This window comes from Xiphophorus hellerii, chromosome 4 (genome assembly GCF_003331165.1).
Source record: "Xiphophorus hellerii strain 12219 chromosome 4, Xiphophorus_hellerii-4.1, whole genome shotgun sequence".
NCBI classification, from domain to species: domain Eukaryota; kingdom Metazoa; phylum Chordata; class Actinopteri; order Cyprinodontiformes; family Poeciliidae; genus Xiphophorus; species Xiphophorus hellerii.
This window is the reverse complement of record NC_045675.1, coordinates 19,735,166-19,751,129: the sequence shown is the minus strand read 5'-3', so window position 1 is coordinate 19,751,129 and position 15,964 is coordinate 19,735,166. Positions and strand designations below refer to the sequence as shown.

The following is a 15,964-nucleotide window of genomic DNA, read 5'->3' as shown; positions in this document are numbered from 1 at the left end:
AATAATTTTATAAATAACTTTTCTAAGTTTGTTCTCCTTTGTGTTATTATATATCATAAAACCTCATAAATACAATAAAGTGGTTGGTTGTAAAATGAAAAAAATGCCAAAAAAGAAGAAATAGCATTCATTATTTGCAAGTACTCCAGAGTTGTAAGTATGAAATTGAGTGTAAATGTACATTTGTGATCCCAAATGTATTTCTCTGCACTTTATTTAAGGATGGGGGGGAAATTGAAAAATGGACATTGGCATGAAGAACTTTTTGCAGCACTAATTTTTAACGTCATTTACAGATTCTTGAGACAAACGTATTTTCAGATTGTTTGTCATTTGAATTAGGTTTCCCAAGACTTTTTATTTCTAATTGCCTCAGAAGTTTATTTTATCTACAATAGCAAATCTGTAGTTTGTCATTAAGGCAAAAGTCACATGATGCTGCGTAACCCAAGGTTCAATTCTGGGGCTGCTTCTATTTAATATCAACATGCTCCCACTAATTCAGATTATAAAAATAAGGTAAACTTAATTTATTTGAGAGGTCAATCCAAACAGAGCTGATGAAAAACTGTGTGCTGGAGGGGCAACTTGCTAAGGTTGGGCATTTTAACAAACATTTATTGTGGGAGAGAATGCTCAATACCATGTGAGCACACATTTGTAGTTTTTAAAATCTATCAAAGTTTTTTATATAATCATTCCATCCTGAAAAAAGAAAGCACAAACTTAGAATGACTTTTAGTCTGAAAGGCATTTTAGATCATACAGTTTTCCCTTTGTTTCCTTCAAACGTTCATCAAAATGAAAGTTTTTTTTTTTAAATATAAAAACGGTGTAAAATAATCACCACAGATAATTTGAAGGAAATAAATTACATTTGCTGCTATTTATTGTGTGACCTTTCATTTCCAAAATAGGTTTAAACCTAAAACCACACATACACATCGTTTTTTATACATTTACAAAAGTGAAAAAGACGCTCATCGACGCATAACTAATAGTTACCACTCCTCCCTCAAAAGGAGAACATATCTCTGTCTGCTCCCCATCCCTCAGCAACCTGGAGGAGAGACAGCGCAACTACATCACCTCCCCTGCCTCCTCCTCACAGCGTTGGTCGCCATCCATCCCCTCTCCTCCTCCTGTACCATAACAGATGGTGGGAACAACATTTCATGCACCGGGCACCACAACAATAGAGCGCAGCATCCCGTCCACCCCGTTACGGCCTTGCAGCATCATGCTCCCGGCGAAGGACTGCAGGAAGCTCTGAGTGCCGTCGTGAATTGTTTCACGCCGGTACCAGCCCAAACCATCACCACCACGGCCACGGAGGAACCTTCTTGCCACTGTTTGGGCTCTCCATCGAGCAAAGGAAGATGGCCGCTATGAAAATATTAACCAGCGCTGGGCTTTTCTTGGCTTTTTGCGCGCTGGGTCTCCTCGCCATGGCGATCTGCACCGACTACTGGTACGAGACCGACGCCAGGAGACACCGAGAGAGGTGCAAAAACTATGCCAACAAGCGGAACGACCCCGGTTACATCTACATTTCAAACCACAACCTCCCCCTCCAGATGCCTCCAAAAACCGGCCCAGATGCTGCTCCTCTCGTTAGGGGGAAGCGGCACTTTCTGCCCGCGTCGTCTTCAATGGAATCCCACTGCAGCAGACAGTTCAACTCGACCGTCTCCGGGCTTTGGAGGAAGTGTCACCGGGAAGGATTCGACCTGGAGACCGAGGACCTTATTTACAAAGGTAAACAGAGGGGGGATGGAGACCTGGCTGTTGATGTACAGCAGGCCGTGATTCTCGGCGATGAGCTCACACCTAAGCTGACATGAAGCAGAACAATCCAGATGCATCATACAGTCATACAGTGATGGGTTTCCGCGTTAAAATGTTACATATCAACTTGGCAATTTTCCGTGTTGTGATCGTTCTCTGTCCGTGGTGCTGAAAGAATCATACTGTTACAGAATCAGAGCCTTTTTCACTGCCTAGCATGCTATATATATATATATATATATATATATATATTCTGTAATGTATACACATGCATACATAGTAGATGCCCCCCCCCCCCATCCATTTATTAACTCAGCTTTCTTTGTTATTGATCTTTTGTCTGTTAATGATAATAATGGTATAGGTCCTGAAGTTACTTGTTGTGCAGGAACTTGATTCAGTTTAGATTCTAGAGACACAATTAGATGAAAAATGGCATTTCATCTAATTGTGCCCCCTGTCCAATTGAGTCAGTAACAAAAACTGAGCACTTGCACAACAACATGGAGTTTCCTATCTAGTGAAACAGCTGTCAATGTTATTATCTTGTGAAATGTTTTGAGTGGTGGCAGAAGAACCTTTATTGACCAGTTCACCTTAAAACAAGCTAAAAAACAATAATGAAACTGTCACTTCTAGCAACTCATTTTGTCAAGTATCAACCACTTATACCTCTTTTTTAGTTGTCCTAAATTCTCCGATTAATGTTGACAGATTATTACACAATAATCATTACAACGGATTAAGCTTGTTTGAAAAGTCCTGTTTTGTTATTTCATTTTTCTTTGCCTCAGTATTTTTTTAAATATACTAATCTCTGTGAGTTCATTGGGGAGTCCCTGATTTTAAAAAAATGGCCTCAGTTTTAAACATAATAAAATATTTATGGTGGTTTTAATGCTGCAGGATGTAAATGTTTTATGCAGTCAAATCTAATAGATGTTATTTCCCAGATTTGAAAGCCGTGTGTGATTCGGAAATTCACATTTCACTCATTTCATGTTTGAGTTGTTGCTAAGTGAAAGTGGCAGCACTGATAACAAAGTAATTTGATTTTGTTCATAGATTATTCACTTAGACCAGTAACAGTTACCAAAAGAAAGTAAGAGACTGCTATTTTCTCTTTACACTCATTTGATTGTGTGTTTTTGACTTAGATACATAAATATCAAACATTAGTTATCTTGTTTGGGGGTTTAAATCGAGCATGTGTGGTTTTACATACACACCAACTAATATGGCCAAAAATACCTTAATTGGGATTCTGTGTCAGATCTTTGTTTACCAAGTAGAATGCTAATTTGAAAATACACAATAGAAAACATCTCTTATCATAGAGCAGTATTGAAAAAGTCAGGTGTTGTAAATAAAGGTGATCGAGACTCTAAATTATATTATATTTGTTTGATGTGTTCTGATTGAAATTGTGGGACTTTACACATTTTTCTTAACATTTTATCAGTGTGGATTCATTAGATCAGTAATTGGTAGAATAAACACAAATGGAGTATAAATATTAAACACTGAGAAAATAAAATGGAAATACTGCAGTCATTATTGATTGTCCAAATGTTCGAAAGTATTAATTTATATTTGTTTATTATTTTAAAGGAAAGTGGGTATTAAGATATATAGCTTTTTTGAACTGCATATCATGCTATAATGTTATTCCTTCATCTGAAGCATTGCTTTGATTCTTTAATGCATGTTTGAGAAATTCTTTAATCTCCCAAGGCAACCATTTGGCAGTCCATAAACGCCTGGTCTCACCAGCGCCGCCTTTTTCCGCACAGCTGCAGTCTCTAAGCTGAGCTTCTGCCTCACATAATACCCTCCCCCACTCAGCTCCTCCAGACTAGTGGCAGCAACAATTAGCAAGCATCTGGTGGAACTGAGAATCTACTGAGGTCATCATAGGAACTTCTCAAGTTCATAGGAACTGAACTGTTAAGTTTTGAGAACTTAATAGTTCTCAGAACTATTAAGAATGTTGTAAACAACTTAATAGAGAAGCATTGTTGTGATGATGTGATGAAGGCTGAGTGTCAGAAAGAGCAGGAACTTCTTAAAGAGACAGAGGCCCAATTTCAAGGCGTTAATTTGCGAAGTCACATTTCTTTTAAGTCATGTTTGATATATCAGCATTTTTATGACAACTGAAGGTAACATAGTTACTAGATTATGCTATAAAATGGTTTTATGTGCCTGAAAAATACATAATACTGCCCCTTTAAGCTGAGATCCGGTGGACAACTTAAAAATTGGGTTTTACCCATTCAGAGTAAACATGCTTTTATGTTCTTGTCAGTAGGGGTGTAACAATACATGCTTTTGTAATATGTATTGACAGAATACTAAGTCTGTCAGTATGCATGTGCACAGATTGAATACAGCACTGTTTTGCACTTGAACACATACAGAATGTTTATGTTCGGAACTAAGCGCACAATGCAGTTTTATAACTTTAGAAAGCAACACCAAAACAAAGTCAAAATGATTCCCAGCTATCACTAATCTGTGGCCTTTGGGAACATGAAGGTTTTCCTGCAGCTACTGCAGAGAAAGTAAACTTCACTGAACCAAAACTTTATGTCAACCTATGCATCTTTCAAGGAATGCTGCTCACTCTGCACTTAGCAGAATTTCACACCTGAAACAAGGTAAACATAACTGATGGTAAAGAAAAATCAGCTCCAAATGGCTACTTTAGCATCCAATCATCCCAAACTCCATACATCTCAACTGCATTTGGAGTAATCTTTGCTGATGAGAAGGGATTGTCCCAACACTCGGACAAACTGCATTCAGCTAGAGCCGGGACACTAGATTATTGAAATATTTTAAAGCAACTCCAAAGTGATTTAAAGGTGTTTTATTCGCAAATATGGACAAACTCTTATTTAAATCAACAATGAATGTTTCAAGTGGTTACTTTGTAGGTATTGGCTATGCCTCTATAGACTAATTTATTTCTTAAGATATGCAACAAAATATCTAGTAATGTGATATGTGAAAATTTTTTCACATTTTTAAGTTTTAGAAAATAATGAAATCAAATAATATCAGAAATTGAAAATGATTATTTTATTAGAACTGACAAACGTAGGGGAGGAAAAAAACCACACATTTATAATTATTTTCCAGTTGAAGCATGCCAAAAACCCAAATACATATCAAACCATAATGTTCATAGACATTACACAGTTACCAAATTAATATTGCCTTGGATTTTCTTTAAGGTTTTCTTAGACTTTTTGAAGTGGGAATCTTCGAGGTTGGTTTCAGCAGTGAATAATCCCATTTACTAATCACTTAAATCCCAACTTGAGATGCTTTCTTTCTATCTTGGTGTAATTTAAATGGACCAGCACTGCTAGATTGAAATAAATCTATCTGCTCGTTTTATGCTTTCAATGTCACCAATTTATGTGGTATCAGATCTGAGGTTGCTAGTAGATGTGAAGTGAGGGGGGAGGCAAAGCAGCATATTTTCATCACCAGCAGTTTTCTTGTCATATTCTAGTTTTCTTTCCTTTATTTACATAAGGACACATCATGACAGATTATAGCCTGGAATGCCATTACCAAGAGCTGTCATCTAAAACCTTGAAGATCCTATACAGTAAACAAAAGAGCTGTACTTCTTGTTGTGTTTTCATTGAAAGATTGTCTGAATTGTGGCCTTCTTCAAGAAATGTAATAAAAATGTTTATGTCGCCACAGACCTATGAAAGAAACTCCAGTTTATTGTAATAAATGAGTCTTTATTTCAGTATATAAAGTGTTGATTTGCTCAGAAACTGCTAAAAAGGAGCCAGAGCGAGAATACAGAGATGGACTCTGAAAAACAAAATTCATGCACAAAATATGATGAGATTCACTTTAAATCAGAACATTTACATATGAAACCTTTGGGAGTATAATCCATGTACCACATTGTTTCCTAATCCCTCTTTAATTACTGTGCTAGAGTGGAGAACAACAAGGTTAAAAGGCCCAGCTCGGAAAATTAAAACTCAGACAGGGTGAAAAATAAATGCTATGTCTGTGCACACATCGTCGCATCATCCCAGAAAAAAAGAGCAAAGGTTTAAAATGCAATTCTAACTTCCTTCTCTCCTTCAGTAAACCTTGCTGCTCTGATTATAACTGTCTTTTTCATTTTGTCTTTTTACCAGGAGTAATTCAAAGATGTACCCCAGTCAAGTATCACTATTCTTCGTCCATCCTTCCACGGAATTTACCCATCAACATCACAAAGACCATACGTCAGGATGAGTGGCATGCTCTCCGTAAGTCTCATAATCTTTCTCTCTGTTGTGCCATTTTTAGTCATCTAAAAATGACTAAAAATGTCATATATTTTTCTCATTTATCTCTTGAGCTTGATGAAATGTGAAAACTATGCTTTTTATAAAGCAGTCTTGTTGGTTTTGCTTTGCACATATTTATTACATATGGCTTTCTTTCCAAGTTGTTGTCAAACAAATCAAACTTTCAGTAACATTTAATTTGTCGTCTTTAAGTATTTTAAAGCCTATCTCTTCCCTCTTGTTACACAGCAGCAATGGTGGCTGTAATAATTAGTGGTGTGCTCAGGAAATAAATCAGCCGTCCTCCAATCAGAAGGTCAATTATTCATTCACTGATTATCTCACTCTATTTGTCAGGGAACATGTATAGCGGCAATTTGCTCACTGATGTATTCAACATGTGTAGCTTGTGCGATTGGCAGCAATGTGCACTTTGCATATAGAAAAAGAAATCCGGTTGAATCACCACATGTGGTTTATTTTAGTAAAAAAACGTTTGAACAAAAAAAACTTACTTCACAAAGGAGAACTATGATCTACCTTATCGTCACTGTACCAATATAAAAGTAGGACAGAATGCTTTATTACGTATAATACATTTAGGTTAAACCTACATTAGATACTTCCTCAGGAAATTCCTTAGACCAACACAGTTTCACAAGACTGCTTAATTTATAGTATTATGCAAAACGTCTGTGAAATACACAAGATAAATGTGTTAACCATTGCTTTCATGATGGTGAAGCACCTGTCAGAGCAGAGCTCAAAGAGGACTAAAAAGATTCAGGTTTTAAAATGAAAAGATGTGCCCTAAAGGCTAAAGGTGACCCACCAGAAGCAGAGCTGACTGAAAGCTGTAATTCCTAAAATCACCAAGAATGGAATCCAATTTAGCACGTTGCTACGAGAACACCCGCTGATATGTTGTCGAGTTAATTCTGAATTATATGATGGTTAGCTTGCCCAGTTTGAGTCATGACAAGTCATGACACTTGCACCTCCATGCTTCTCACTTAGTGAAGATTATTTTCTGGAATGCTGAATTTGAATTATGCTAAACATTTAATCTGATGTCAAAATTCTTGTCAACTTTCTATCTGGCAAGCTTTAGTCTGGCCTTTGTGTTTTCCTTAGAAATCAGAGGCTTTGTTTTTGCATACCTCCTATGTAGGTCACACCTGTGCAGGGCCTTTCTGAGCATAAAGCATGTGTTCCTTCAAAAGATGCAACACCTTTCTGAAGGAGTTCTCCAAGCTCCTCTGAGATTTAAACAGGGTAGATTTCTTTCAGAAAGTTGACAAGGTTCTCATCATGTTGACTTGATATGCCTGTTTGTGATTTTAGCCATTTTAAGTGTTAACGCCTATTTTATTGCTACCCATTAAGTGCATTTTCATTGATTTTACAGAAAAAATTTCTTTAATTTTGGTCGTTTATTTATATTACCTACAGTATAACAATTTTTTGCCACAGGCCAAACTCCACAGATTTTAGTTATTTTAGTAATAAATTAGTTGAGTCCATCAACTCCTCCACCCACATCATGTTATCACGGTTCATGCATAATCATGACTGCACACATTTACAAAGCATGTCAACCACTTCTTTAAAAATATATATTTATTGCTATGTTTATTCTCTTTAATCAAGCAAAGGAAGAACATACCTACTTGGACAAGCAACAGAATAAGTGACGTAGCGTTTTGGAGCTCTAACTATTGCAGCAGGGGAATTGTTAGTGATGGACAGTGAAAGTTCCCCTCTCTGGGCAGAAGTAAATATGAGGTTTTTGTCATTATATATTTTTTTACTATTTTAGAAAGACGGGCGCCACTTTTTTGGGTACGCCTTGCAAACACAATATTGGACTCCTTTTCTTTTAATTTTTATGGGACTCAACAAGATGTCCGAAATATTTTTGGTATATTTTGGTCCATGCTGACGTGGTAGCATCACACAGTGGGCGCTAATCCATTATGTAAATCTCTCTGCTCCATCACATCTCAAAGATGTTGATACAGTGACTGAGGGCAATAAATTGATTGTATCTATTAATCAAATTTTCTGTTAATGATTACATTTTTGGAAAATCTAGAATTTTTCTAAGTCTATCCATGATATGTCATCCTGTCTTAGTTGGATTGTGAATTCAGGTCAACTCCCAGAAGGGAATGAAGGAAATAAAAGTTTTTAAAAAGTATTTTCTGTCATTTGTAATGTGTTTTTAAGAAAAGAAAGACAGAAAAGAAGACATTAAAGTTGAAAATCGCATTGGTTAAAAAAAGTACCCAAATGCTGGTTACATTTACTCAGTTACATTTAGCTGAGTAACTTCTTGGCAAAACAAGTACTTTCAGGAGTATTTTAATACGCTGTACTTTTAACTCTTATTATGCAGTATCATTTTATTATGAAGTATCGGCACTCAGGATGCAGGACGGATCCATGCGTGCATGTTGTTTATGCTATGTATGTTTCATTGGGCTCACTGGAGCAGATGACAATTTTCTAGTCTGATTTTATCCAATTTTGATGACCCTGCATCAAATGCATACAGGGTCACAGTCCTGCTAAGAGTGGCATCCAGTGTTATGTGATGTTGTTGTAGCTCATGCATGTCAACCTGCAATGTGCAAAGCTTTCAGAAATAGTATTCTGAATAACCTGGTTGTAATGCGTGTTTATTCAAGGTACTGAATTCAAGAAGATATTATCGCTCTCATTGGATATTATTCTCTTTTCAGACTTTTCTCTGCAATCCTGAGAGATGGTTGTGTGTGAAAACCCCAGCAGTTGAGCAGTTTATTACATATTCAGTAATAAACTGAAAAATCTAATTTTTCCCTATTCAGATTCTAGGTTTTAACATAAGAATTTTTCTTCATCAGGTGCCTATATGCATTGAGTTGCACCCATGTAATTGTCTGATTTTTCATTTATTTTTATCAAGCAACTGTAGAGGTTAACTCAATTAACAATAACTTTTTCAGAGGCAGTGTCAAGATGTTGCATGGACTAAATTTTCTTCCTGTATCTATATTTTATGTCATCCAAACATAATAAGAAAAAGTTATTTTGCTCCTTTAATATTTTGTAGCTGTAGCTGGAGAATGTCTCTCAGTTTTGATCAGCTGTTTCCTAACAGAACCACAAGCGTATTTAATCCCAATATGGAATCACTTAAAACATTATTATTTGTGGTATTTATTACCACAACATTGTAATTTACCACATAGAAAATCAAAACAAATAGAAACATTTTTCTTTCAAGTTTCATATATTTGCGGTTTTTATTCATACACCTAGCAAAGATTTAAAATAGCTTTACTTGAACCAAAGAAATAATAATTTCTGATGTGCAAATAAGACTATGTCTTTGGCTTTGAGGCTAGAAGGTCTCCTTGCCATCACCCTAATTTTTTGCCTCCTTGACCGATTATATGTTAGATTCCAGTTCAGATTCTGAAGCCACTTCAATAGATTGCTAAGACCAATAATCTGTGGAAACAAGCAATGGTTAACCAACCATTGCGGCACTAGACATAGAAGAAAGCAAACAGAGATTGCAATCCCAAGCGACCGCAACATCAAGAACAAGTAAGAAAAGAAATGTATTTTATTTCAGTCACAAATCTCTTCTGTAGATCTTTAAATAAATCTTGATCAGCCAATGAATTAGAAGTTTGCATTTGGTATCTAGGCTCCGGTCTCTTCATTCCATGCTATTCAACACGCCGTGCTGCTCAACATGTCACGGAGTGATGGGCACATCTCTGCTTCCTAAACATGTCTTCCAGATGTCAGGAAGTGAGGAGAGGATATCTGACCTCAGAGCTCAAGGGGGATGATGGGGTGGTGGAGGGGCTGAGAGGAAACAAGCAAAAGCTGGCAGCAGCAGCAGCCGGCCGGCAGGCAGGCAGGCAGAACATGATGTGCAGAGTGCAGCAGAATGCCTCGCAGCTTAAATAGACCACCGAAAATGTTAGACTATGCTTCATATAGTCTCCAAAGTGTGTGAAGGATCACAAATGAAGCAGCAGCACAGCAGAAGTTGACACCTAAACTAGCTAGTAGGTGTCGCCTACATACATGCACACGCAATGAGAAAACCTTGTGTCCCTTTAGCTCATCATAGTAAAACCTCCTGAAAGCTTAACAATGCCATATTTGCATTGAAGCGTTCTACGATTGTAAAGAAAAAGATCGCACCCTTCCTAAAGAAGCATTTGGTTTATTGTAGAAAATGCATTTTTCTATTCTTTAGATTCGTCCTCTTTGTGTGTGTTGTTCCTTGAAGTGTCAAACAGTTTGTATGTTAGATGAATTGGTGACATTTAATTGACCTCAGGTCGAATGAGTCATGGTTTTTGTGTTCAGGTTTTTAGTTTTTCTTTTTTTTGTTCGTGAATTTACATAATATTTGCATATTCAGGTTAACATGGGTTTATTAGATTCTTGTCTTGTCTTTGTTCACCTAGTGTTTTAATTTCTCCCTAAAATACTGGCTCACTTTTTTGTTTTGATCTTTGCACACTAAACTTTAAGCACGTAAAGATAAATGAGTAGTTAAATCCAACTTTTAAAGTTTTGAAATTCTTTTTAACACCTCTCTGTCAATGTTGACTCTGCAATATTTCTATCCCTACAGATCTAAGAAGAATGACAGCCGGCTTTGTGGGCATGGCTGTGTCCATCATTCTTTTTGGTTGGATCATTGGAGTGCTGGGATGCTGCCAGCAGCATGACCTCATGCAATATGTAGCCGGCCTACTCTTTCTCATGGGAGGTACTGTGAAAGCACGTATACACACATCCACACACTTGCATGCAGACAGAATCTGATTTTCATCCAATTACTGTGTTTATTTGGTGACGGCTGAGAGCACATTTGGGTTAACATGAGATAGCAGATCAATCGCTTGCAGTAACGTGATCTTGCAGCGCATGAAGGAATTTTAGCATCAATCAGGAGTCCCTTTAAATCACTTTTGGTCTCTTCTGCCCACACAGGAACATGTTGCATCATCTCCTTGTGCACATGTGTGGCAGGAATCAACTTCGAGTTGTCCCGCTACCCGCGCTACATGTACGGCCTCCCTGAAGACATTAGCCATGGCTATGGTTGGTCCATGTTTTGTGCCTGGGGGGGCCTCGGCCTCACATTGCTGGCTGGCTTCCTCTGCACTCTGGCTCCCTCCTTGAGCACGCCCGCTCGCACGACGACCCACAAACCGAGGCAGGAGAACGGAACCGTGTGACATGAGGTGTTACAAGGAGACTGACCCACCAAACGCACAAAGCACACCTTTCCATGTTTAACTCTGAAACAGTTCTCGTGTAATCACCGTATCACAACACCCTCAACGTGGCCATATCCTTTCAGTGTACAGTGTGCCTGATCTGTGACAAAAACGCAACAAAATTAAAGATGAACTTCACACATCAAACCCCTCGATGGACCTTCAGGAACATGAAGAACAACTTGTACAGCAGCTCATGAGTGGGAAACGGCTTCAAAAAGGCCTCTTTGTTGTTGTTGTCTGTTTTGATTTCTGAGATGCTGATTTTTCTGGCGCTTTAAAGAGAACAGATATCTCTGTATAGAATTACTCTTAAAATGGTGCTCTTTGAAACAAATAAAGCCACTTACACTCCTACAAAGGAAACACACATGCAAACACATATCTTCTCAGTTCCTCTGGAGAAATCTTGAGAGAAATCCTCAAACTAAAAAAGTCAACAAGACAAACATCCGTCCAGAACATCCTGCCAGGACTCTGATCTATGTCATTGTTTGTAATGAAGAAAAAAAAAAGGCGTTTTGCTGCTTGTATCGTAGTGAAAAACACAAACTGGTATAAAAAATTAATCAGCTGTATAAGGTTGCGGCTTGTAAAAATATTACAGCAGTGTGATATAACACACTAGAGAAAATTAGCTTCATACCTGAAAGAAAATGCATTTCTATGTAGAGCCAGATGTTTGTGTGAAATGAATCTTCTTTTTTTTTTTTTTTTACTTTTCTCTCCTAACAGTAAACAAGGTTAAGAATGATTTGTAAACCCAAAAGCCAAGTAAAAAAACAACAAAAAAAAACATGAAAAATATGAAAATAGAGAAGCTGCTGAGCTCTGACCTGATGTTGACGTTATTGCTCATGCAGCCCCGTTGCTTAGTGACAGCTTAATAATAACCTGACAGAAACCAAGAAGTGGAACAAAGCTATTAACTAAAGAATATGTTTTAGTTTTATCTTAATGATGGCCGCCTTTTTAGTCTTGCAAACACTGAACACAAGCACGTTAAGCTATTTTGGAGAACAAGAAAAGCAACGGTGGTTATCAGTGCAACACCACACTCATGATCTCCTAACTTAATTATAGAGATGCTGTAAAGTCAAACATTGTGAAAAGGGCAAATATCTCCATATCATTTGCAGCACAGAAAACAAGCAGGAAACAGGCAGCGGTCCTAATCATATGTACTGCTCCCTTTGCAATTACTGACACTCCTGTTAAAGATCTCTAAAACGTCTTAAAATAAATAATTTATTATAGCACCATCAACTGAAGACTTTCAGAAATAAATTGATCTTTAATTTGTGTACATTTACACAGCCGGGGGGAAAAAAACCTCACTTTGAGAAATAAAGTGCTTTTTTGTAGTTATTACCCTATTTTTTTTTGTAGGGTAGTGATTTGTACCCTTAGCAATTTTTCTGAAACTTAAAATTTTCTTCTTTTATTTAGTATATTAATTGTTAAAATATTTTTAGACTCAAGCTGCAGGTTGAATCCTAGCGTTTGTCTTTCTGCATAAACTTTTCTCCCTGCGAATGCAGAGGTTCTCTCCAGCTTCACCCCACACTAAAAACATGCCTGTTGGATTAATTGGCTTCTCTAGGAAACCAATTAAAACCCTGACAAGAAAAGACCGAGTTCAGACAATGGATGGTTTCAGAACTTTTAATTAGTAAACTGTTCTCATTTACCTGGAATATAAATTTAATGTGACACCGTCGTACATTTTATTTAGCCACCAGGATGGATAAGCACCCCAGCTTATTTTACCGTTATGCAAAGTAAGGTGGATGGTAAAAAAAGAAAAAGAAAAAGTCATTACTAGAGCATTGCAGCAAATATCTTCTACCATCATAAATGTAGGGATGTGCAGTTTTCCAAATGTTACCTGGTCTTTTTCTGTAACTGTTCTTAGATAGATCAAGAATGAACTTTTTAGCTATATTTCAGATGTGTCTGGAAAAAAAATATATATGTTTGCAAAAGCACCTCATGCTCACTGCTATACATATGCTATACTTTCTTTTGCAAATGCTCTTGAAACCTTCCTAGAGTTAAATGGAGTCATGAACTCTTTGCGATGCCAGAAAATTCATCCAGAGCTTCAAAAGGTTAATGATTCAAAACATTTGGCTGAATCGGGGCACAAATGATTCCCCAGACACAAAATAGACCTTCTTCGATGGATTAATTTTTATAGAAAACGTCTGATGAGGTGAAGAAGAGGCAGCTTCAGACGAGGTCCAGGACTAAAAACATCCTCTTTCTGTGTGGTGCAATATTGTGAAATACTATAGGAGAGAATTAAGTGCTGGTCTACTGGCAAAAAGGGGTTTTGCAGAGTATTAACAGCAGGGGTGCCAATGATTGTACCTCTGATGATTCTGTGAAAAAAACATTATTTCTCAACATGGGTTTTTTCTGCTAGATTATGGTGGGTTTATTTAAAAACTTATTTTGATTTCTTTTATGCTTCTTTACCAGAGGTGCCAAAAAATGTGAAGAGGGTTATGTACATTATAAATGGAGTTTATTTAAAACTTAACATTTGTGAAGATCCACAAAATCTGAAACTCATTGCTTATTCCATAAAACAGGTTTAAGACTGAGGCTAGGGTTACCTATCTGACAGTATCACAGTGTCCCTTCTCAAACTGTAAAATATTTTTTTTCTATTAAGCAAAAACAACTTTTATTGTGTACTAACTTTTAAAATGTGAAACTTGCAAAGACACAGAAAATATCTTTTCACCCATGTTTGTTTTCAATTGGTTATTCAATCTTCATTTAAAAATAAAAATAGCACAGACAGTAAGAAACTAGACACATCTTTGTTTGAAAGCACAACATCCAAATACCAAATAGGTTTTGTTATTGGATGCAACACATGGATTATGAAATATCTCTTTTTTTATGAGATTTCTGAAATCAAAAAGCTGATGGGTACAAGTGGTGTTTTAAACTCTTGGGGTTTTCTTATTTAAATTGACAATGAGGATAGAGTTTAAATGATTAACACTTCATTTGCTAAAAAATATTGTACTTGTGTATTATATGATTAAATATTGTGAATAGCTCTGAAAGTCATGTTGAGCCAAAAGGATTTAATATTCAGTTTAAATGAAAGAGACTTATTTTTATTTTTCCCAGTGGTCATTTCAGGTATTAGGAATTAACAGAGAACATCACCTTCCAGAGATTATAACTGTTTCTCACTGACTAGAACAACTTCATTAAAAAATACAATAACTTTCATCAGTGGTTCATGATGTCAGGTGTTGATTACCTGGTATGAGTCTTGATCATCCTTCTGTCAACTATGTCAAATAACTCATATAAAATAAGGTGTCATAGTGTGTTAACAACACTTTATGTGATGTTCAGTCCTTCCAGTATTGCCATTAACGAGAAAATTAGCTAACGCATGACTGAAACTTGTACTGTCAGTGTGTGGTGAGATCTTTGCACTTTGCTGCATCATGTAAGGGTCAGTGAGCCTGGAGTGTGAGATAGATATGCTGTAATAAGGCTACATAATGTAGCAAATGAAGATCAGAGCATGTAAGGAGCCTCATTCCACGGCGTGTGTTCAGGATCCAGGCTGTTGTATATCAGAAACTCTGAATATGATACATGAAGATTTTTGTGTAAGATTGTGACAAAGAAAATTGACAGAATGCAATGCAGCAAGATGATTTGGGTTTCTCAAGTTTTGAGTTTACACCCAAACTCATGTGTATTGATATAAATATCAATGAAAAAAGTTACAGTAACTGTATGTATAGGTCATTTACTACAAGCATTAGGTGTTGTTGTGACTCAAACACAGTTGCACACCGCCCTTTCAAGATGTTTTATACATTGTCGGTGGGGAAATTTGACGACTTCTCTGGCCTTGATGTGCCATCATGCGACCTTAAGTTTTACAAATATTGTGAAGCACAAAATTACACCTTGATAAAAAAAAAAAGAACCGCAGCACACCGTAGCAAGACTCTAAAAATATCAAAAACAAAGAACACTTGAAAACAATTCTGCCACATGGTACTCAGAAAGGTTGTAAAATCCTTCTCAAGTGGTTCCCTCCTGTGTGTTTCATGAGGAACTTTGTACTGCGAGAGAAAACGCCGCCCCTCAGAGTGGCACGTGTTTCAGTAGCACAGCTATTATTTTCTACAGTTCATTTATACCGGGTGCATCCACTTCAGATGTTGTGTGGGATTAAAAAAGACATTACAGTCTTGCATGATCTCATTAGTTTCTTTCAGTATATGATAAAAAAAAAATCTGTGTCCATTTTTATTGATTTATTCTAATGTAATAAAATATGTATTTATTAACATATTGTGAGTTCTGTTTCTTCTCATCTGTGCCTGCTATCTGCTTTACCGTCCAAGGACATCTGTAAATTATCCTCATTCTGTCCGCCTCTTATTTCTTTTCCTTTTAAAGAGTGAATACGCGACAACTCCAGCCGTGCTAAAAAAGCAGGGGAATATTCCTATTAATGGATCTGCGGAGCTGAAACTGGAAGCAGTTCTTTGGAGTGAAGTCCAGAACAGC

At 36.9% G+C, this 15,964-nt stretch overlaps 1 protein-coding gene across 1 annotated transcript; it reads left to right on the top strand.

Moving 5' to 3' along the window:
* Window positions 1-1,028: 1,028 nt before the first annotated feature.
* tmem276b (transmembrane protein 276b) lies at window positions 1,029-15,743 on the top strand. The gene is made up of 4 exons (XM_032561117.1): window positions 1,029-1,758; window positions 5,967-6,080; window positions 10,750-10,887; window positions 11,112-15,743. Exons 1-4 carry the CDS (start codon window positions 1,380-1,382, stop codon window positions 11,357-11,359), a joined length of 879 nt encoding a protein of 292 aa, XP_032417008.1. The 5' UTR covers window positions 1,029-1,379; the 3' UTR covers window positions 11,360-15,743.
* The last annotated feature ends 221 nt before the right edge of the window (window positions 15,744-15,964 follow it).